This window comes from Loxodonta africana, chromosome 11 (genome assembly GCF_030014295.1).
Source record: "Loxodonta africana isolate mLoxAfr1 chromosome 11, mLoxAfr1.hap2, whole genome shotgun sequence".
Taxonomy (NCBI): Eukaryota; Metazoa; Chordata; class Mammalia; order Proboscidea; family Elephantidae; genus Loxodonta; species Loxodonta africana.
Window position 1 is genome coordinate 20,921,618 of NC_087352.1, and position 23,654 is coordinate 20,945,271.

At 43.0% G+C, this 23,654-nt stretch overlaps 2 protein-coding genes across 9 annotated transcripts in view; both read left to right on the forward strand.

Moving 5' to 3' along the window:
• The window catches only part of LOC100675448 (zinc finger protein 613-like), a 228,307-nt gene that overhangs the window by 112,817 nt on the left and 91,836 nt on the right, over window positions 1-23,654 (forward strand). The gene's annotated exons all lie outside the window — the stretch shown is intronic.
• LOC100675168 (zinc finger protein 350-like) overlaps window positions 8,884-23,654 on the forward strand; it is a 39,682-nt gene continuing 24,911 nt past the window's right edge. Inside the window, exons 1-4 of one of the 4 annotated variants that reach the window (XM_064294169.1) lie at window positions 8,884-8,982; window positions 13,825-14,033; window positions 18,805-18,931; window positions 19,194-19,289. In XM_064294169.1, coding sequence (XP_064150239.1) covers window positions 13,998-14,033; window positions 18,805-18,931; window positions 19,194-19,289 — 259 coding nt within the window. In that variant the 5' untranslated portion in view covers window positions 8,884-8,982; window positions 13,825-13,997. The other 3 variants (XM_064294167.1, XM_023543440.2, XM_064294168.1) reach the window with 3 other exon arrangements.

A 23,654-nucleotide genomic window follows, 5' to 3' on the forward strand; every position in this document is an offset into this window, starting at 1 on the left:
GGATGGAGTAAAGCTTTCGGGACTTTCATTTGCTGATGTGGCATGACTCAAAATGAGAAGAAACCGTTGCAAATATCTGAGATTTCATCTTACATACTTTGAACATATTGTCAGGAGGGATCAGTCCCCAGAGAAGGACATCATGCTTGGTAAAGTACGGAGCCAGCAGTAAAGAGGAAGACCTTCAAAGAGATGTACTGACACAGTGGGTGCAACAATGGGCTCAAGCATAACGATTGTAAAAATGGTGCAGGACCGGGCAGTGTTTTGTTCTGTTGTGCATAGGGTCACTAAGAGTTGGAACCAACTCGACGGCACCCAACAACAATCTCTTCTGTGATCAGATCTCTGTTTATCTGACATACATCTTTATATTTTTGTTTCCATAGTTTTCTTCTTCATAAAACCAAAAACAACCAAGCTCGTCGCTGTCACGTCAATTCCAACTCATAGTTACCCTATAGGACAGAGTAGAACTGCCCCATAGAGTTTCTAAGGAGCGCCTGGTGGATTCAAACTGCTGACACTTTGGTTAGCAGTTGTAGCATTTAACCACTATGCCACCAGAGTTTCTGCTTCTTCATAGGATTCTTAAATCTTTCATTTCTTCATGTTCTTCCACCACTCCTGCTATGAAATTTTAACTTATAGGCCTCTCTCCAAAGACAGAACTTTGAATTCATAACTGTCCTCTGAGTACGGCACATTTCTCCCCCATTGGGAAATACTGATTTCACTTCCTAACATCCAACTCCACCATGGATGTTGCATCCCCACAGTAAACTAGTCTCTCGTTGTGCCTTTATCTCCTTCCTTAGCTTGTCTTTTACCCCACTCTGAGGTTCTCCAAAGGCATCCATTTCAATTTCTCATTTGTTCTAACTCTAAAATTTCCTTCATTCTAATGAGTTAACTTCCTTATTTCCCGCAGTGGAGACTATCGAATTGACACTTTGATATCATTTAGCATTAACTTTTTTTTTTTTTAATATATTTTACTCATCTGGAAAAAAAAATTCTTTACATCCTGTGAACTTTTAAAACACAAAAGATAATCGGTATCTAGAATGTTGCTTGTTGTTTGTTGCCATCAAGTTGATTCTGACTCATGGTGACTCCAAGTGTTATAAATAAAAAAAACACAGAGGAGGTGTGTTATGGATTGAATTGTGTGTCCCCAAAATCTGTGTCAACTTGACTAGGCAATGATTCCCAGTGTTGTGTGATTGTCCTTCATTTTGTGATCTGATGTTATTACCTCTGTGTTGTAAATCCTAACCTGTATGATGTTAATAAGGTGGGACTAAAGGCAGTTATGTTAATGAGGCAGGACACAATCTACAGGATTATGTTGTATCTTGCATCAATCTCTTTTGAGATATAAGAGAGAAAGGAGCAGAGAGGAGAGGGACTTCATACCACCAAGAAAGAAGAGCCAGGAGTGGAGTGTGTCCTTTGTACCCAGGGTCCCTGCACTGAGCAGTTCCTAGACCAGGGGAAGATTCATGACAAGGACCTTCCACCAGAGCCAACAGAGAGATAAAGCCTTCCCCTAGAGCTAGTGCCCTGAATTCCAACTTCTAGCCTCCTAAACTGTGAGAGGATAAATATCTCTTTGTTAAAGCCATCCACTTGTGGTATTTCTGTTATAGCAGTTCTAGATAACTAAGACAAACCAGTTGGTGGGTAAAGGGCCATATTGGATTGGTGGGAATTGGGGCATGTTTATATCAGTTCAGTTTGTCCAGATCAGGGTGAAGGCTCAATTGAAAACCAGAATGTCTACCACCAATTTTAGAACGTTATATTATGAAGAGGGACCTATGAAACAATACTCTTAACATTGAGTCTATTCATGAATGTAATGGATATTTTTCACATACTGCCTTTGTGCCTAGCCCAACGTCATGGATTGGATTGTGTCCCCCCAAAATATGTGTCAACTTGGTTAGGCCAAATTGTGTGGCTGTCCTCCATTTTGTGATTGTAATTTTATGTTAAAGAGGATTAGGGTGGAATTATAACACTGTTACTAAGATCACATCCCTGATCCAATGTAAAGGGTGTTTCCCTGGGATGTGGCCTGCGCCAGCTTTTATCTCTCAAGAGATGAAAGGGAAGCAAGCAGAGAGTTGGGGACCTCGTAACACCAAAAAAGCAGTGCCAGGAGCAGAGCATGTCCTTTGGACCTGGTGTGCCTGCACAGAGAAGCTCCTAGTCTGGGGAAAGATTGAAGAGAAGGTTGACAGAGAGAGACAAAGCCTTCCCCTGGAGCTGACACCCTGAATTTGGACTTTTAACCTCCTTTACTATGAGAAAATAAACTTCTCTTTGTTAAAGCCATCCACTTGTGGTATTTCTGTTACAGCAGCACTAGATAACTAAGACACCCTGTTTCCAGAAGCTGAGGGTAACAGTGGTGAATAAAAAAGAAAATATTTATACCCTCTTGGATAGAGCATTGACTTAGTTGGATTATATTTAATTGGAATCTTGATACTCCAGCTAATATAGTCAAAGGATGATGCAACATCTACATAAGGTGAAATAGACATGGGATAATTGGTACAAAGATTTTAATTAGAAGTTTGGGGAATTAGAAAATTCTTAAGAAACTTCTAATGACAATTTCTTGTGAAAATCTAGTTGCCATTGAGTTGATTCCCTCTCCTGATGACCCCGTGTGTGTGAGATTAGAACTCTGATCCCTAGGGTTTTCCATGGGTGATTTTTCAGAATTAGATCACCAGACCTTTCTTATAAGACACCTCTGGGTGGACTCAAACCTCCAACCTTTTGGGTTAGCAGCTGAATGCATTAACCGTTTGCACTACCCACAGATTCTTGGGGAAGGGACTCCTCTTGATGGTACTTAACCATCCTAGAAAATGAGGTATTTATTTTAATGTCCACAAATTATCTCCCCAAGGAGATTATGCATTCCTTGATAGTTTTTGTGGCTATTTTGGTGAAATGAGGTTCTTTTTGCCACCTTTTGCCTTGTTTTTTGTTTTTTAAACAGCTTGGGAGATTGCCCCCCTAAACCCTGAGGTGTTGTTACCTCACCCTAATTTGTTAGAAAAGCAACATGGGGGAGGGGGTCTCCCAGCTTGTTTTCTACCCCAGAAGGTTTATTACTTTTGCCCAGTGGATTCCCGGGTTTATTGACATTTCCTGGGTAAGGCATAAACAACTTAATGGTTAGCTATTTTTGTCCAGCCTGGCCTAGTAATTAACAAGACTTGAGTTGATTGTCATCTCATGGGTAATTAAGGATTGGCTGAACTCTGGTATTGTGAGGGAGGCCCCACCTTGCAACTGATGAGAGTTAGGATATATAAACAGCTGAAATGGAGACTTTTGGGTGAGGCTTTCTGGATGGCAGAAGAGATGCTGGCTTAGAGCTGGGATGGCAATGAATAAGAGCCACATGGGAGCAAAATGGCTAAGAAGCTGCTACACTGTCTGTGAACTTGGCCGATTAGCAGTGAAGTGACTGATGACAGAAAGGCTGACATTGAAGAGATTTTATAGTGGAGAGGTCTGATGGCAGAGAGCATCTAGGAGAGCTGAGCATGCTGCTATACTGGCTATGGGCTAGGCCAGTTAGCAGTGGAGAGGCTGATGGCAGAAAGTCTAACAGCAGAGAGGTATGATGGCTGACAGGCCTGTGTAGAGAATAGCTAAGAGCTGAGCAAGCTGCTACACTGGCTGTGAACTAGACCAGCTAGTGGCAGAGAGGCCGATGATGGAGAAGACTGATGTCAAAGACCAGCTGAGTGAGCTGCCATACTGGCTTTGAGCTAGACCAGTTACCAGCACAGAGGCCGATGGTGGAGAGCCAGTGGTGGAAGTTGCATACAGGGGAGAGTCTCTGGTGACAAAGAACTGTCTGTGGTACTAATCAGGAATTGTATCAGCACGGAGTATTTTTGTTCCAAGGGTTATGGTGCAGGAAAACTGCCCTGACTGACCAAGCATCCTAGTTGTATCCTGCTACTGACTTCTAAGTTGATCCTATTCCCAAGTTGTAGCCTGTTTCCTCCCTGATAAACCATGAAACTGTGAGTTTTGTGTGGCAACTGAAACCAATTGCCAACCCAGCAGAGAGGTAGGGAGTGCCACAGGGGTAAGCTGTTGGTGTCAGAAATGGAGAAGGAGTTGAACAGCGGAGGTATGTCTGACCTCTACCTCATAGGAACCAGTTTTGTGCTGACTCTATTATCCCTCATGTATTTAGACAAATGCTTATGCTACACCATAACTATTTATCCCATTATTTTAAATTTTTATGGCTTTTCTGAGTTTTTGTAGCCAAATAGATTATCAATAACTGATAGAAATTTGTGACTTTTAATTTTAAAATAATAAAATTAAAAATTCCCTTCTTTAGTTGTACTAGCCAGATTTCACATGTTCAGTAGACATGTGTGACAAGTGCCTACCAAACAGAACAGCACAGACAATAAGCAAGACTTTTTAGCTCTTTCTATGGCTGGAAAGTGTGTACTGAACCTCTATCATTTCAATCATCCCAGAAAATATTGAAAAGCACTGCTTTACATGATTTTATATTTTCCAGCACTCAGAAAAATAATAAAGTCCATATTGATTTGGAAAGTGAATGAATGATTCCATGAATTAATCAAAGAGTGTTTTGTCATTGATGTTAGTGAGCCATTGCAAGGCAGCTTACAGAATGGAATTGTCCCCCAAAAATATTTTCATGTGTCATTTGAGAGACTCAGTAACTGAATATAGAGATGGAAGACCAGAAAGGAGAAAGATTCCCAGGATAAGTAGAATAAAACACAAAGCAAGAACCTTAATCTCTATGAATGGAGGTTGTTGTTCTTATAAGTTGTTGTCAAGTTGATTCTAACTCATGGCGACCCCATGTGTATGGAGTAGAACTGCACTCCATAGGCTGTGACATTTTCAGAAGCAGATTCCAGGCCTGTCTTGCAAGGCTTATCTGGGTAGGTTTGAACCACCAATCTTTGGGTTAGTAGTTCAGCACTTCACCATTTATGCCACACAGGGACTCTAAGAATGGAGCAGTATATAGGAGATGGAAGGGGGTGAAATCCTTTTGGGTTGTCTTGGGGGTAAACCATTATATCGATCTTGAGATTTGCACCAGTTCAAAGATCCCAGGTTCTCTGCGACCTGCTGAATTGAGACATGTGATTTCTCTTATCTTTATTATTCCATTTCATTTCACTGTGAATGGGACTCTTGGACAGTCTTCTCTATCCAAAGTTCCTTTCCTTAATCCCATATGGTAAATTACAGTGAGTGTTGTTCATTGGAATAGAGATGGAAATTTGCCATGCTGTTGCTATCTCAGAACTCAGTCTGAAATCCTGGGTTAGTGGGTAATTCAGTCCTTCAGAAATACTTCTAAGCACCATTACTGTTTCAGGCACTTTCGCAAATTGGGGATACGCTGGGGGAAAAAAAAACAAGCAAAGAAACAGCGTTTATGGATGTTACAGTCTATGAAGAGAGACACACAGTAAAATGGAAAATAAGACATCAGGAAGCAATGATTGCTATGAAGAAAAAAAACTAGTAAACGTTTAGATAGTAAGTGAGAAGTTATTTTAAAGTAAGAATTTTCAGGGAAGGCTTTTCTGGACAGATGTAATTTCAGCCAGGATGTAGTGCGATGGATTGCTTTTGTATGCCCTTTTTCACCATGATCTTGTAACTCTCACCAAATGACTGGGTGGGAGTATGCAAATTACATGCTTACGGCCCACCAAGGGGATTGGATAGCTTGCTAATAATGTAAATAAAGTGCATGTAACCTTAATGAGGGGATTGGACAGTTTTGCCATTGTACTAGGCTAAATGAAGACATGGAAAGAGAAGGGAGTTGTAACACAGAAGACAGCAAGAGATGGCAGTGCAGCGGTAGCAAGAGCAAAAGTGGTGGGAGATGGCAGGGACCAGGAGACCACCTTGAGATGGCTGTGGTGGGATTGCTGAACCATGGAGCTGAGAGTTGTAACTTTTGCCCGAAAAGGCCCCGAGCAGGCCCCAGCAGCAGGAGGCCCCAGCAGGGCCTGGTGGCAGAGGGCAAGAAGAAGCTGTCCTGATTGAAAAACTGCATCCTGAGTTTTTCCCTTTACTTTCAAGTTAATCCTCGTTCCTAGTTGTACCATTACTTCCTCAATAAACCCTATAGCAGTGAATATGATCTCTGAGTTGTCTGGCCATTGCAATGAGCTATGGAGCCCAGCAGTGAAGTAGAGAGTGTTGTGGGGAGGATGGCTGGTGTCAGAATTGCTAAGGATGGAAGGTGGAGGCATGTCTGATCTCTACTTCATAGGAATCAGGCCTGTTGATGCTGATAATGATTCTTTCTCCTCATGAAATTAAAGGAGATCTGACACCTCCACCACACTGTTTTTACAATGAGTTGTTATGCTGAAGCTGAGGGGGAAAAACCTGCATCTTAAATGGCCTGGGGCAAAGCCAGGAGCCAGGCTAACTAAACAAGATGATTGATAGGAGGCCAGAGTCTACTGGTTTATGTATATGAATGGGAAGGCAGTTAAAGTGTAGAGAAGGGAAGATGAAACTAGAACGTTTTAGAAAGGTGATGTGTTTATCTCAATGTACTATGGATAGTGGGGTTTAGCTGCTGCTGGGCTCTGTTTGGACCTTGCTACCACCAGACCCCGCTGGAGGCCTTCTGTCCCAGGGCTCTCGTGGGGGCCTTTAGTTGCCTGGCCCTGCAGTGGGCCTTCTTGGGCAAGTGTTACACCTTGGGTCAGCAAGCCCCACCACAGCCACCTCCAGCCAGTCTCCCGATTCCTGTCGTCTTTTGCTCCCATCTCTAGCCGTCTTTCGTGTTGTATCTGCTCTCTCTGTCTCCCTTTAAGCCTAGTGGGATGGCAAAACTGAACAATCCCTTTATTAGGGTTCCATACATCTTATTTGCATGGTCCCACTCCCACAAGGGTGCCATGCACTTTATTTACATCGTTAGCATGCAAGCCAATCCCCTTGGTGGGCCACAAGCCTTCATTTGCATAGTCATATCTAGTCATTTGGTGCGAGTTACAAAAACTGGCTAAAAAAAAAAAAACAAACCTGTTGCTGTTGAGTTGATTCTGACTCATAGTGATCCTATAGCAACCCTATAGGACCCAGTAGAATTACCCCATAGGGTTTCCAGGGAGCGCCTGGTGGATTTGAACTGCTGACCTTTCGGTTAGCAGCTGTAGCTCTTAACCACTATGCCACCAGGGTTTCCAAACTATGGCTAGAAGGGCCATATTAAGTAGTTCACTGCATGACACTGGTCAAGGGTTGTAACACTGAAGACAACAAGAGGCACGGAAGGGGCCGGATGGCAGAGCTGAGAGTGACAGCCCTAGAAGGGTCCCAGTGGCAGAGCTGGCAGCCACAGCCTTGGAAGGAGTCCTGCAGCAGAATCAGTGGAGGCAGGTAGGCCCAAGAACAGCCTGTCCTGAGAGGGCCATGAGGAGGCCTGTCCTCAGGGAGCTGACGGGAGGCCTATCTTGAAACTGCTGATAAAGAGCCCTGCATAGCAGAGAGGAAGGCCTGCTTGCTTGCACGGCAGAGAGCATCTGAGAGAGCTGTCCTGCACTGAAGAAGGGAGACGTCACCTATATACCTTCTGATCCTGATCCCAAGTTGTATCCTGTTACGTCCTTAATAAACCAGTTAACTGTAAGTATGGTCAGTGAGTTCTGTGTGGCCATTGCAGTAAATTATCCAACCCAGTAGAGTAGAGAGTGCCATGGTAGGGATGACTTGTCAGAAGTGGTAAAAAGGTTGGAGAGTGGAGATATGTCTCACTGCCACTTCATAGGAATCACCATGAGCTTTGTGCTGATGGTGAGTCTCCCTCCACCTCCTGAAGTAAGAGGACTTCAGGCACTACTTGTACTACTACCATTTTACACATACTGTATAATATTTTGAGTAATGTTTTGGTCACAGCCTCACTTGTAGGGACCAAAGAGGTGACAAATTAAGCAGTAATTTATAATATTTTGAGTAATGTTTTGGTCACAGCCTCACTTGTAGGGACCAAAGAGGTGACAAATGAGGTGACAAATTAAGCAGTAATTCAGAGATGAAGTAAAGCAATGAGGACAGAGAAGAGGGAGTAATCCAGTATTATTTTTGAGATACCATCAACAGTATATGGTACCAAGTGTGAGGATGTCACATATGTTGTGTTTTTCGTTGATCTTTTAACACTTTCTCATCAACCTCTAAAAACCTATATTCTAGATAATTCTCAAAAATATCAATTCTTAATTGCCTGTGCATTAATGACTGCTGGCTGAAAAATGGAATGAAGGAGAAGTAAGTTGAGGGCAGTGTTGATTCAGTGGGAGAACTCTCAACCACTATGTGTGAGGCCAGGATTTGATTCTCGGCCAATGCTCCTCAAGCACTGACACCTCCAGGATGTCGGTGGAGACTTGAATGTTTCTATGATGCTGAACAGGTTTCCGTAGCACTTCCTTACTACGAATGACTAGGAAGAAAGGCCTGGGGATCTACTTGTCTTTCACTGGCCTCACCTGTAGTGGCCTTTCCTAGGCCTCTCCCACTAGCTCTTTTGCCCTGTCTGTGATGGACACTCTATATAATACCAGTTTTTCCAAAACTTTTTGTTCTTAAAGCCGCTTCCTGCCAGCCTTCTTCAGTCAAAAACTACTTGCGGTTGTCCGCTTACCAGCGCTTTCCCTTTATTCCTTCCAGGAGCGCGTCTCCACTGTACTGACACTTGAACTTCCACTTGCCCTTTTTCAATTTTTTTCTTCCTTCCTTCCGTTCTTTTTTTTTTTTTTTTTTACATAGTATTTAAGGAAGCGGCCATATTACTTTTTTGCCCTGACTGCGAAAAGAAATTTGATTCGTGATATGTTTTCATTGTGAAGCTCGAGTCACTGGAAATCTATCCACTTTTTGCAGTGGTCGAGGAGACAGGTAATCGGACAGTTTCGTTGGCTTTCTCCTTTTCCTGACCGTTCCTAGCTACTTGCACAAAAAAAGGCCCCGTTTGTTTTGTACGGCCGGTACTGAAATATGGCCGCCTACATACAGACGCGACAAGAAGGGCGCAGACATACCACCTCGTACGGCAATGCCGGAAATGCCTTTGTGCGCGCTCCTTCAAAAGTTCCTACCCTCGCCGGCCGCCGTAGGCGGACAAGGATTTTGCTCGAGGGGTGGAGAAGTAGAAGCAGTTCACGGAAGTATTGCAACTTTTCGGAACTTCAGGTGATTCAGGAGAAAAACAGGTCAGTGTGTGTCTCTGTCCTTGAAACAAGGGGAGGTAGCTGTCTGAAGTGGTGTCGTGAGGACACATGGAGCTCCCGAGGGGAGCGCCGTGGTGGAGGTACTTGAGGCGAAGCTGGTGGGACTCTAGTGCCTTTGGGGTCAGGCACTTTAGTGCAAAGATTGGGGCTGTCCCGACTGTCAGGGTACGGAGGCTTGCTGATCGCTCTTCTTGTAAGGGATAGAGGTGGTGTTAAATATGAATGCGGTGTCTGGTTTGGGTTCGGGATTTAATATGGGGCTCAGTGAAGTTGGAGCCGTAGGATGGACATTGTATCGGGTATCTGGTTTAGGTTTCGCGTTAATAAGGGCGTGAAGTTGGTATATAATTTTAACAGTAATAGACCACTGGTGGCGCAGTGGTTAAAGCCTTTGGCTGCTAACAGAAAATTCTGCGCTTTTTACCCATCAGTCACTTAGTGGAAGAAAGATGTGGCAGTCAGCTTCAGTAAAGATTTACAGACTTGGAAACCCTATGGGGCAGTTCTACTCTACCTTTTTTTTTTTTTTTTTTTTAGTTTTGGTGGTTTGTATCTGTGGTACAGAGGATTGTGAGGTCGAAGCTTTGGAAACCCAGGGACCTTGGCTGCTGGAACAGAAGGTGGTCTATTCCTGGGGCCGTAGTTCGAAAATCTTGGTTTAGATAATCATGTATTTTCTCCCCTCATCCAGTAGTTGGCTAACTACTGAAGGAGGAACTAATCCATTGCTCTGCCCATCGGTGTAGGGCAGCTTTCACACTGCAGAAGTAGAAGTGGGTCGTTGTGTAGCTGACCTTATGGCCCACAGAACTTCACATACAAGCACATTTTCTGCTTTGCTGACTGTTATGAATTGAATTGTTTCCCCCCAAAATATGTGTTGTGAACCCAAACCTCTATGCCTGTGATGATAATCCCATTAGAGAACGGGTTGTGTTTGTTATGTTAATGAGACAGATCATTGCAGAGTGTTTTTTGAGTCAGTCTCTTTTGAGATATAAAGAGATTAACCAAGAAAGCCAGTAAGCTGAGATGGGGAAAGATAGATGCCAAACCGTATGGAGATCTCTCAGCACCAGGAAACAGAAGCTGAAGAGATAAGAAACGCCCCTCAGAGCCGGCAGAGAGAAAGAAACGTTCCCTAAGAGCTGGTGCCCTGAAATAGGACTTCTAGCCACCTAAACTGTGTGAAAATAAATTCATGTTTGTTAAAGTCATCCACTTGTGGTATTTCTGTTACAGCAGCACTCCATAACTAAGAATTTGGTACGGAGAAGTGGGAGTGCTGCTCTAACAAGTACATATAAGGTGGAAGTGGTTGTGGAATTGGGTAATTTGTGGATGCTGGAAGACTTTTAAGGAGGCTAATTGTAAAAGCCTAGATTGCCTTGAAGAGACCGTTGGTGGAATTATGGATGTCAATGGCAATTTTGGCATCAGTTCAGAGGGAAGTGAGGCAATCTGTAGAGAAATCTCTGCTGTCTTAGAGAATACACTTGGCACCAGCAACAGAATGTTGCTAGAAAGGTAGAAGTTAAATGTGCTCCTGGTGAGGCTTTAAAAGAGAATAATGAACATATGATGGACAGTGGAGGAAGGGCAGAGCTTTTTATGCAGTGGCAAAGAACTTCCCTGGATTATATTCAAATGTTTGGTGGAAGGTAGAATTTGTTAGTGATCAATTTGGATATCTGGCTGATGAGATTTCTAAGCAAGAAAAAGGGACCATGAGGTTTCTCCTTGCCACTTATAGTAAAATGTGAACGGAAAGACATGGACTGAAAAATGAACTCTGCAAAATGAAAACAAAAAGATTTGGGAAATTTTGTTGTACAAACTAAGGACACATGTCCTAGAATGTTCACCAAAGATGTGGCTACACAATCTTTCTATTAAAGAGATTTAGCCTGTGACTGATGGATCAAACCAACTACCACAGCAGAAAACCCGTAACTTAGACTGAAGGGGACAGAGAAAAAACACAATGAAAGAATGCTGTCTGCCTGTTGTAATTCTATAGACAGGAGACAGGCCAAAGGAGCTAAACCTGTTGTCCTCCAAGAAAAGAGAAAGACCATCCCTGGAGCAGCTCAGAGATTAGTAGAACTGTTGGAAGGAGCACAGGAATCAGGGCCTTCTGGGATTCAAAGTGGAGGGGGGGCCACAGTCTCCTAATCTCAAGGGGTGGGGCCACAACCTCCTAGGTTTCAAAGAGTCTGATCTTTGCCAACTCAGTTCTGGAGTGTGGGGCTGCCATTAAGATGTGACAGAGGGATGGGGCCACTGCCCAAAGCTGACGGGGTAGGGCTGCTCCCAGACCCAAGGAGCTGAAGAACAGGGCCTGCAGGGGCTGAGAGTATGGGGTTGCCACTTAGGTGGACTAGGAGAATGGGGCTGCCCAAAACCCAGGGGAGCAGTGTTGCCATCACAAAGGGCTTGGAAGGCAGAGCTGAAAGCCCAGGGCTGCAGGTCTTCCACCTAGAATCCAGAGGGCGTGACCAACACCCAGAGTCTGGAAGACAGGGCCTTTCCCAGATGGCCCCAAAACTGATTGTTCATCATTTGTCCTCTAGCAAGGTGAGCCATATCCCAGTGTCTTTGCAAGTCATTGTGTGTCCAGGTCCCCTTCATAGTGTTAGGAATGGAATGCAGATAAGCTTAGGTACATGGAGCAATTCTAGTCAAATATATACGTAAAAGCACTCGATTACTAGAAAGATGTCGATTTTATCTGGGCCATTTCTCCAATTAATTCCTTGTATTTTTTATGTGTGCCACTTCTCTTTCTCTTTTAATCCATCTCATTAAGAATGTGTGTCATATTGGTCTTATCAGATAACAAACTTTGATATTTTGTGGCTTTCCATTTAGCTTTTAGTATTTTGGGAATCTTCCATTTGTTTTATTTTTCCAAATTTATCTTCTTTTTTAAAAATGTACAGCTTCAGTAGTATAAAGGCAATATATGTGTAACTAACCACTGCCATGGGAAAGAACTAGAACTTTTCCAGCACACAAGTGGTTATAGCAAGCACTTGCAGGCTTTTCTTTATGGTTTTACCTTGTAGATAATTATTCCTAATGATCGTAATTTATGTAATTTTTCGTATTTTAAACTGAGTATAAATGGAATTTTATATAATCCATTTCTTAAAATCAGGATTAGTTTCCTCAGTATTCCTGAGAGTCATTCATGTTGTTACACATAGATGTATTTGCTTTGCTCTTGTACAAATGGCATGGCAGAGACATCTGACCTCATCTAACTTCACAAAGATGAAGAACAATTAAGATCAACAGCCCAAGGCTGATTCCTATGAGGAGGAGGTCAGACATACCTCCTCTGCCAGTGGTTTTTGCCATCTTTTGCAGTCTCGTATTACATCTCTCTCTCTGTCTCTTGGGTCTTGGAGGTTCCCAGCACAGGGACCGCACATCCAAAGGATGCACTCTGCTCCCATTTCTTCTTTCTTGATGGTAGTGAAATCCCTCCTCTGCTCTGCCATTGGCTCTCTTCTAAGCCTAACTGGTGGCAAAATTTCATCCTCCTTAGGGTTCCATATACCTTATTTGCATGGTCCCACCCCCACGGGGGTGCCGTGTACCTCATTTACATTATTAACAAACTGTCCAATCTCCTTGGTGGGCCACAAGCACCTTTTTTGCATGGTCCTATCCAGTCCTTTAATGGGAGTTACAAGACCATGGCAAGAAAGGCCATGTGAAAGCCATGCATCGTACCGCCTTGGGTTACTACAAATAATTCTACTTTGAAAATATTGGTACTTGTCTTGGTTCAAATGTGTACTCATTATGGAGGGGATATATACCTCAGACTTAAATTGTTATTTCAAAGTGTATGTACAACTTCAACGTGATAGATGATGCCTAAGTGTTTCCTAAAGTGGTTGTACAACTTTACAGTTTCTCCAGCAGTCTTTAGTTTATAGTAGTACATTATATGGCATGTTTAAATTATATTTCCAGACCCTAATGTAAACTTACTTTCTTAAAGCTTCATTGATTTGTCATTCTCATTTAGAGTAACACTTGACCACCAATTGATAGTTTTCTGTGTTGTGAGGTAGGGATCAAGTTTATTTTTTTCTTCACATGTATACATTATTGCTTAATTGTTATTTTTCGAAAAGACATCTTTTACCCATTAAAAAACGCCATTGCCGTCAAGTTGATTCCGACTCATAGGTGGTGCAATGGTCAAGGCTACAGCTGGTAATCAAAAGGTTGGCAGTTTGAATCACCAGCTGCTCCTTGGAAACCCTATGGGGCAGGTCTCTTGTGTTCTATAGGGTTGCTATGAATCTTTTACTCATATCTCTGCAAATTTTGAGATCTTTGGTTTTGTGGCCCATGAGTGTAAAATGTTATGAATCACCAAATAAAGGGACAGTCAACAGTATTGAGGGCCTTGTGTTAAGAAGGATGCCAGAGCAGTGACAGCACATGGGCCTGAAGGTTATGTACCACTCACAATGAATTTCCCCTTCAGCCTACAGGTCCTGACTCCACAGCAGCAAGAGAACCACTTGAAGGAAGGAGGAAGAGGTTGCAGGATTTGGGTATTATCATTCTGGGGACACCCTTCACAGGAGACTGAAATTTCCAAACAGAAATTAGAGCTGATCCAGAAAACACAAAGACAGAGCTTCCCAGTTGCTGGCAATGTCCCAAGAACAAAAGAAAATGGTCAAGGCCCAGGTGACTTTTGGTTTGTTTTATGCTTTCCTTTGTTTCCTAATAGATTTGTAGAGGCCTGTAAAATATCAGTTCAGTTCATCTGAAAAGTATAAATTTAGAAAAGCAGAAACAACAGAGAAATAAACTTAGACTCTCTCTTCAACACCAGGCAATATAGGATCAGGACTATATTGTTCATGGGATTAACACTAAATTATTGTCACTGAACATAGTATGTGACTGGGGATTTTTTGGGGTTATGTTAGCTTTCAACTTGCATTTAATATTTCTATAGCCAACCAAAAGAATCTTAACCTAAGTGCTATGCACAGTTTTTGAGGAGAAAGAAGATCAGCTCCTTAATTTCAGTATTTCATGGACCTTTCATCTGAGAAAGTTTCTTTGATGTTTTTTCCTAGAGATGAGGTGGATAGTGTTCTGAACAGCAGCATTTTCATAGATGCATGTAAAATGAGACTAGTAGCAATAGTAGTACAAAATGGTGGGGGCTTCCAACCTCCTCTAACTTCAGGGATAGGAGAGAGAGTCATCATCAACATCAACCCAAGGCTGATTCCTGTGAGGAGAAGGTCAAACATACCTGCACCCTCCAACCTCTTTACCAATTCTGACACCAGCCACCCCTCCCTCAGGACTCTCTACTTCTCTGCTGAGTTCGATAATTGGTTGCAATGGCCACACATAACTCACAGATCATACTCATAGTTATGGGGTTTATTAGGGAAGTAACAAGCTATAAGAACAGGAATTCCAGAACTTTAATTGTCCTCATGAGTAACTTATGTGTAGACCAAGAGGCAGTCATTCAAATAGAACAAGAGGATACTGTGTGGTTTAAAGTCGGGAAGGCTGTGCGTCAGAGTTGTGTCCCTTCACCATACTTATTTAATCTGTGTGCTGAGCAATAATCCAAGAAGTTGGACTATATGAAGAAGAATACGGCATCAGGATTGGAGGAAGACTCTTTAACAACCTGTGATATGCAGATGACACAACTTTGCTTGTGGAAAATGAAGAGAACTTGAAGCATTTACTGATGAAGATCACAGACTGCAGCTTTCAGTATGGATTGCATCTCAACATAAAGAAAACAAAAATCCTCACAACTGAACCAATAAGCAACATCATGGTAAACAGAAAAAATACTGAAGTAGTCAGGGATTTCCTTCTACTTGGATACACAATCAGCACCCATGGAAGCAATAGTCAGGAAATAAAACAATGTATTTGCATTGTGCAAATTTGCTGCAAAAGACCTCTTTAAAATGTTAAAAAGCAAAGATGTCACTTTGAAGACTAAGGTAAGCCTGACCCAAGCCACAGTACTTTCTGTCACCTCATAAGCATGTGAAAACTGGACAATGAATAAAGACGAGAGAAGAATTGATGTCTTTGAATTATGGCGGTGTTGAAGAATATTCAATATACCGTGGACGCCCAGAAGAACAAACAAATCTATCTTAGATGAAGTTCAGCCTGAATGCTCTTTAGAAGAGAGAATGGCAAGACTTTGTCTCACGTACTTTGGATATGTTATTAGGAGGGACCAGTCCCTGGAGAAGGATATCATGCTTAGTAAAGTAGAGAGTCAGTGAAAAAAAGAAAAACCCTCAATGAGATGGATTGACACAGTGGCTGAACAGTGAGCTTAAGCATAACAACGGTTATGGGGATGGTGCAGGACCAGGCGGTGTTTTGTTCTGTTGTACATAGGGTCTCTATGAGTCGAACCTGACAAGATGGTATCTGACAACAATAACAACGCGTGATACCTCGATATCAGGATCAAAAGTCTACAACTTGGGATAAGGATAAGGAAGCATATAGGCAAAGTCTTCCTTCGGTGCAGGACAACTTTTTCTGTCTCTTCTTGGCCGGCTCCTCTCAGCCCCCCTCAGGACAGGCTCCTCTTGCCTCCCTAAGGACAGACTCCCTCCCTAGGCTCTTGGCCTGGACTCTGCCTTGCTCTGAAGGTAAGCCTACCATGCCTTCTTTCACCAGTCTCCTGGCTCTGCTGCCACTGTTTCTCTGCCACCGGACTCTGCTGTGCTTGTCATCACTTCTTGCTGTCTCGTGCCTTCTCTGGTTCACAGCTCAGTCTCCTGGGCCTAGGAGTTTCTCAGCACAGGGAGCCCTGTTCAAAAGGACGTGCTGTGCTTCTGGCTCTTGTTAGTAGTGAGATCCCCTATTTGGCCTCTGCCACGAGCCCATTTTAAGGCTACTTGGATGGCAAAACTGACCAATCCCCTTTTTAGGGTTCCATATACCTTATTTGCATGGTCCCACCCCCACAAGGTTTTCCCACACCTTATTTGCATTATTTGCAGGCTGTTCACTCCACTTGATGGACCCCAAGCGCTTTATTTTTATAGTTCCACCCAGTCATTGTGTGGGAGTCACAAAGGCTATGGCTAGAAAGCCCATATTAAATAAGGCATTGCACTGAAAGTAGTAGCTTCAGATCCTGTCTAACTTCAGGGGGGATTACGACCAGGATCAGCCCAAAGCTAAACTCTGTGTGGTGGAGGTCAACTATACCTCCTTTCTACAAACTTTTTACCGACTCTGACAGTAGCCGTCTGTCCGACAGCACGCTCTACTTCTCTTCTGGGTTTGATAGTTTGTTACAATGGCCACACAGAACTCACAGACTATATACTTACAGTTGTTTGTTAAGGAAGTACCAGGGTACAACTTGGGATCGGAATCATGAAGCATGTAGGCAAAGCCTCCCTTCTTCAGTGCAGGACAACTTCTCAGCTCCTCTTGGCCCTGCCAGCCTCCTCTCAACCCCATGAACATGGGCTTCTGTTGGGCCCTCTGAGTACAGGCCTTCTCTCAGCCCCCTGAGAACAGGCTCCTCTTGGCCCTCTCAGTATAGCCTCCTCTTGGCCCTGCTGTCTGTCACCTCTGAATCTCCTGCAGGGCCTCTTCTGGGCCTATCACCACGGGCATTGCTGCTGTACCCTTTCTGGGCCTATTGCCGCTGGCTCTGCTGATGGGCCCTTTCTGGGCTTATTGCCATCTTCAGCTTTACAGCCTCTGACTCATGCTACAGATGTTTTAGGAGGTTCCTTGCCTCTTCTCTCTTCCTTCTGCTGCTTTTCCTGCTTCTTTCTGTATCTGAAACCTCTGTAGAGTTGGCCGGTCATATATACAACTCCTTGTAAAACTCCTTGTCACTTTTATGGCATGGCACCTTCAGCAGGCCTACAAAATAACTGGTGCCTTCTTGGTACGCCGTAGACGCTTCATTTGCAGAGTTTGTAGACCAATTTCTGGAAGGTACTTAGCAGTCACAGGACAGGCTTTAGCCTGGGGCCAGGCAAAATCTATCAAACCACTTTGTTTACAGCTTACCCAGGAAATGTCAGTCAATCTGGACAAAAGTCTCAAAATGCTCTGGAATAGGAAGCTAGGGGAAAGGTGACTCCATAGGCTTAAGGGAGAAAATCTCTCAAGTTGTTTTTCCAGAGAACCAAGGCAAAAGCAACATAAAGGAACTCATTTCACCACAGTGCAAAAGCAGGTTTCCCATAGCTGTTTCTTCCAGGCTCCCTCACAGACCGCTCTAGGAATAGAGCAGGCAACCTCAGTGGTCACAGGAGCTGGACTGGGGTTTCACCTGAGGGTCATGTGGAGAAGGATCTGAACTGAAGCTCATTTATTTGGTCGAGGGCAGGATTCAGTTTCATAGGGCCTCAGTTCCTCAGTGTGTGTTGGCCAGAGGCAGCCCTCAGCTACTTGGCATGTTGAGGTACATTGGGTCACTTTCGTGTGGCCTTTGGCACTATGATATTGTAACTCCCACCCAAATGATTGGGTGGAACTGGGCAAATGAGATAATTACGGCCCACCACGGGGATAGGTCAGGTTTGCCATCCTGCTAGGCCTAAAGTGAGCCATCCCAGAGGCAGGAGAGGATCTCAGCACCAGCAAAGAAGAGGAGCCAAGAGCTGAAGCATGTCCTTTCAACCCAGGATTCCTGTGTTCAGAAGCTCCTGGAACAAGGAGACGGAGAGAGAACTAGAACACTGAAGACAGCTAGAAGCGGCAGCAGGAAGAGGCTGGCTGGAGATGGCATGGTGGGCTTTGAGGCCAAGGAGCAAGAGAGCTGAGTTCCTTTGGTTAAGAGGCTTACTGGCGGAGTAGGGCCCCCTTGGGCACTTGGTGGAGCTAGGTTTGCTGACCCACAGAGCTAGAGCTGAGTACCTTTGACTGAGGAATCCTGGCAGAGTGGGATGTTTCAGGGTACTTATCGGCAGAGCTAAAATAGCTTTGTAACAGTTGCCTAAGTAGGACAGAGGCCAAGTGGCCATTGAGAGGTGTGTGTGCAGGCTCGACTGAAAAGAAGCTGTCCTGACAGAGAGCTGTATCTTGAGTGTTCTGAAACCTAAATTGTATCCTGTTACTTCCCTAATAAACCCCATGTTGTTGTTGTTGTTAGGTGCCGTCGAGTCGGTTCCGACTCATAGCGACCCTGTGCACAACAGAACGAAACACCCCATAATCGAGAGTATGTTTCTAACTTATGAAGACAATTTCAGTGCTACACATTACAGAAAATTCTAATTTCACGAGTGGGTGGACTATGGAATGCACAAATTTAGTATAACTTATTACAATTTTGCTTTTTCTATATAAGACATTAAAAAAAAAAGGTATGTAGATGTAGCAGCCTATATAGAGGACAGGAGCAGAACAACTTCTTTCACAAATTTATTCATATCAAATGGAAAATACTTCATTAAACAGGATCCTCTTAATACAGGAATCACTGACGTTCAGCGACGTAGTTGTGAAGTTCTCCTGGGAGGAGTGGCAGCTCCTGGACCCCGCTCAGAAGGACTTGTACTGGGACGTGATGTTGGAGAACTATAGCCACCTAATGTCCGTTGGTGAGAACAATTCTCCTATTGTTAGCCCTGTCACTGACCTTTCCTTTCTCAGCTGTTGAAATCCTTGAAGCGTCTGTGGCACTCTAAAGTGGCAGATTCTTAGTCTACTCTGGCTGTAGGTAAGTGGGTCTATTCCCTCTACTCCTGACAAAGCATTGAATTATATGTTTGAAGATTGTTTTTACATATATAGCATTCTGCAGTCTTGACAGGCCCAAGGCCAATTTGGTGAGTCTAAGATTTTGTGATTTCCCACGAACAGGGTATCAAGTTAGCAAACCAGATGCGCTCTCCAGGTTGGAACAAGGAGAAGAACCATGGACTATATTAGACGAAAGTCATAGTGGAATCTTTTCAGGTGAGCAAGCGAAAACGGTAAGGGGGGAAGGGTGTAGAGAGCACATTCAAGTGAGAGAAGGCGTCACATCTGTGAAGGTTGTCTGAGGGTACATAAAGATACCTGAGCATATATCCCTCTCCCCATGTGAGACTTCTTTTTTTTCCTGGGAGCTTAGAGAAATATATACTCTACCTCTTCTGAGATCAGATCCCTGTTTGTTTAATCTATATTTGGTAATTCTTGGTACCATAATTTTTTTCTTCTATGAGACTCAAATCTTTATGTTCTTCACATCCTTCCACCTCCATTGCTATGACATTCCACCTTTCAGGTTTCTCTCTGAAGAGATCTTTGCATTTTATAACTGTCCTCTGAGCACAGCACCTTCCTCCCTCATTGGGTAATATGATTTTATTTCCTAACATCCAACCCTACCTTGAATGTTGCACCACACAGTAAACTAGCCTTCATTGTGCCTGTATCTGTTTTTTTACTGTCTGTCCTCCTATTCTGATGTTCTCTAAAGATTCTGGATTCCATTTTCTTATTTGTTCTCCTAACTCTTTAAAATTTTCTTCATTCTAATGAGTTAAGCTCCATATGTTTCCTAGAGGAGACTGTCCAATTGACATCTCCGTTGGAATTGTCAAACATAGGCTTTTTTTCTATATATTTTACTCTTTTTTTTTTTTTTTAATACAAAGCACTTTATTTTTTCTTATAAAACAAGAAATCCGAAGGTCGGAATTATAGAGCTAATTGACCAGCTCAAGTATGCCATCAGGAACTCATATTCTTCCCATCTTATTTCTGCACCATCATTAGGGGACAGACAGTCAACTCATACTTAATTGTTTCATAGTTGCAAGATGGGTGCTCTGCCCACAGGCTTTGCACAATATTCCAGGTAGAAAGAGGAGGGTAAGGCAAAGTTGCAAAAAGTAGTGGTAGCTGTATCTATTCCCCTTTCATCAGGAAAACAAAAGTGTTCCCAGAATACTCCTCAGTAAATATGTATTTACATTGAATTTGCCAAAACTCTGTCAAACAGCTACTACTAACTGTAAGAAAAACTGGGAAATCGAATATTCAGTTTTCCAGTGTGTAAAGTAAGAAAAAGTAGGAGGGGTTGAGAATACATTTTTTTGTTTGTGTTTAAATAATAGGTTTTATTTTTAGCTCTATTAGTATTTTTTTTTTTATGGTGCTTTAAGTGAAAGTTTACAAATCAAGTCAGACTCTCATAAACACCTTGCTGTATACTCCTTTTTCCTGTCCCCCACAATGAGACAGCACACTCCTTCCTTCCACTCCCTTTTTTTTGTGTCCATTCAGCCAGCTTCTGACCCCCTCTACCCTCTCATCTCCTCTTCAGATGGGAGATGCCAACATAGTCTCATGTGTCTACTTGATCCAAGAAGCTCATTCTTCACCAGTATCATTGTCTATCCCATAGTCCAGTCCAATCCCTGTCAGAAGAGTTGGTTTTGAGAATGGTTCCTGTATTGGGCTAACAGAAGGTCTGGGGACCATGACCTCTGGGGTCAGTCTAGTCTCAGTCAGAACATTTAGTCTGGTCTTCTTTCGAGAATTTGAGGTCTGTATCCCAACTGCTCTGCAGCCTCAGGAGTTCTCTGTTGTGTTCCCTGTCAGGGCAGTCATCAGTTGTAGCTGGGCACCTGGTCTCAGGCTAATGTAGTCTCTGCTTTATGTGACCCTTTCTGCCTCTTGGGCTCATAATTACCCTGTGTCCTTGGCGTTCTTCATTCTCCTTTGCTGCAGTTGGGTTGAGACCAGCTGATGCATTTTAGATGGCCGCTTGCTAGCATTTAAGACCCCAGACGCCACTCTCCAAAGTGGGATGCAGAATGTTTTCTTACTAGGTTGTGTTATACTAATTGACTTAGATGTGCCTTGAAACCATGGTCCCCAAACCCCTGCCCCTGCTACGCAGGCCTTCGAAGCGTTCAGTTTATTCAGGGAACATCTTTGCTTTTGGTTTAGTGCAATTGTGCTGACCTCCCCTGTATTGTGTGTTCTCTTTCTCTTCACCTGAAACAGTTCTTATCTATTATCTAATAAGTGAAAACCTCTCTCCCTCCCTCTCTCCTTCTCCCCTCCTCATAACTGTCAAAGAATATTTCCTTCTCTGTTTAAACTATTTCTCGAGTTCTTATAATAGGGGTCTTATACAATATTTGTCCTTTTGCAGCTGACTAATATCACTGAGCGTAATACCTTCCAGGTTCCTCCATGTTATGAAATGTTTCTCAGACTCATCGTTGTTCTTTAGTGATGTGTAAAATTCCACTGTGTGAATTTACTGTAATTTATTTACCCATTCATCTGTTGATGAGCACCTCGATTGCTTCCATCTTTTTGCTATTGTAAACACTGCTGCAGTGAACATGGGTGTGCATATATCTGTTTGTATAAAGGCTCTTATTTCTCTAGGATATATTGCAAGGAGTAGGAATGCAGGATCATATGGTAGTTCTATTTCTAGTTTTTTAAGGAAACACCAAATCAATTTCCAAAGTGGCTGTAACATTTTACATTCCCACCAGCAGTGTATAAGTGTTCTAGTCTATCCACAACCTCTCCAAACCAAAAAACCAAACCAAACCCACTGCCGTCGAGTCGATTCCGACCCATAGAGACCCTATAAGACAGAGTAGAACTGCGCCATAGAGTTTCCAAGGAGCGCCTGGCAGATTTGAACTGCCAGCCTCTTGGTTAGCAGCTGTAGCACTTATCCACTGCGCCACCAGGGTTTCCACAGCCTCTCCAGCATTTATTATTTTGTGTTTTTTGGATTAATGCCAGCCTTGTTGGAGTGAGATAGAATCTTATTGTAGTTTTGATTTGCATTTCTCTAATGGCCAGTGATCGTGAGCATTTCCTCATGTATCTGTTAAGCTACCTGAATGTCTTCTTTAGTGAAGTGTCTGTTCTTATCCTTGCCCATTTTTTAATTGGGTTATTTGTCTTTTCATAGTTCAGCTTTTGCAGTATCGTATAGATTTTAGAGATCAGATGCTAATCGGAAATGTCACAGCTAAAAACTTTTTCCCAGCGTGTAGGTAATCTTTTTACTCTTTTGGTGAAGTCTTTGGATGAGCATAGATGTTTGATTTTTAGGAGCTCCCAGTTATCTGGTTTCTCTTCTGCATTGTTAGTAATGTTTTGTATACTGTTTATGCCATGTATTAGGGCCCCTAGTGTTGTCCCTATTAGTCCCTATTTTTTGTTCCATGATCTTTATCGTTTTAGGTTTTATGCTTAGTTCTTTGATCCATTTTGAGTTAGTTTTTGTGCATGGTGTGAGGTATGGGTCTTGTTTCATTTTTTTGCAGATGGATATCCAGTTATGCCAGCACCATTTGTTAAAAAGACTGTCTTTTCACCATTTAACTGACTTTGTACCCTTGTCAAATATCAGCTGTTCATATGTAGATGGATTTATATCTGGATTCTCAATTCTGTTCCATTGGTCTATGTATCTGTTGTTGTACCAGTACCAGGCTGTTCTGACTACTGCGGTGGTATGTTGTTGTTGTTGCCCTCAAGTTGGTTCCGATTCATAGTGATCCTATGCACAACAGAACGAAACACCGCCCGGCCCTGCGCCATCCTTACAATCATTGTTATGCTTGAGCTCATTGTTGCAGTCACTGTGTCAGTCCACCTTGTTGAGGGTCTTCCTCTTTTCCACTGACCTTGTACTCTGCCAAGCATGATGTCCTTCTCCAGGGGCTGATCCCTCCTGACAACATGTCCAAAGTATGTAAGACGCAGTCTCGCCATCCTTGGCTCTAAGGAGCATTCTGGCCACACTTCTTCCAAGACAGATTTGTTGGTTCTTTTGGCACTCCATGGTATAGTCAATATTCTTTGCCAACACCACAATTCAAAGGCGTCAATTCTTTGGTCTTCCTTATTCATTGTCTAGCTCTCACATGCATATGATGTGATTGAAAATACCATGGCTTGGGTCCAGTGCACCTTAGTCTTCAGGGTGACATCTTTGCTCTTCAACGCTTTGAAGAGGTCCTTTGCAGCAGATTTGCCCAATGTGATGCGTCTTTTGATTTCTTGACCGCTGCTTCCATGGGTGTGGATTGTGGATCCAAGTAAAGTGAAATCCTTGACAACTTCAGTCTTTTCTCTGTTTATCATGATGTTGCTCATCGGCCCAGTTGTGAGGATTTTTGTTTTCTTTATGTTGAGGTGTAATCCATACTGAAGGCTGTGGTCTTTGATCTTCATTAGTAAGTGCTTCAAGTCCTCTTCAGTTTCAAAAAGCAAGGTTGTGTCATCTGCATAACACAGGTTGTTAATGAGTCTTCCTCCAATCCTGATGCCCTGTTCTTGTTCATATAG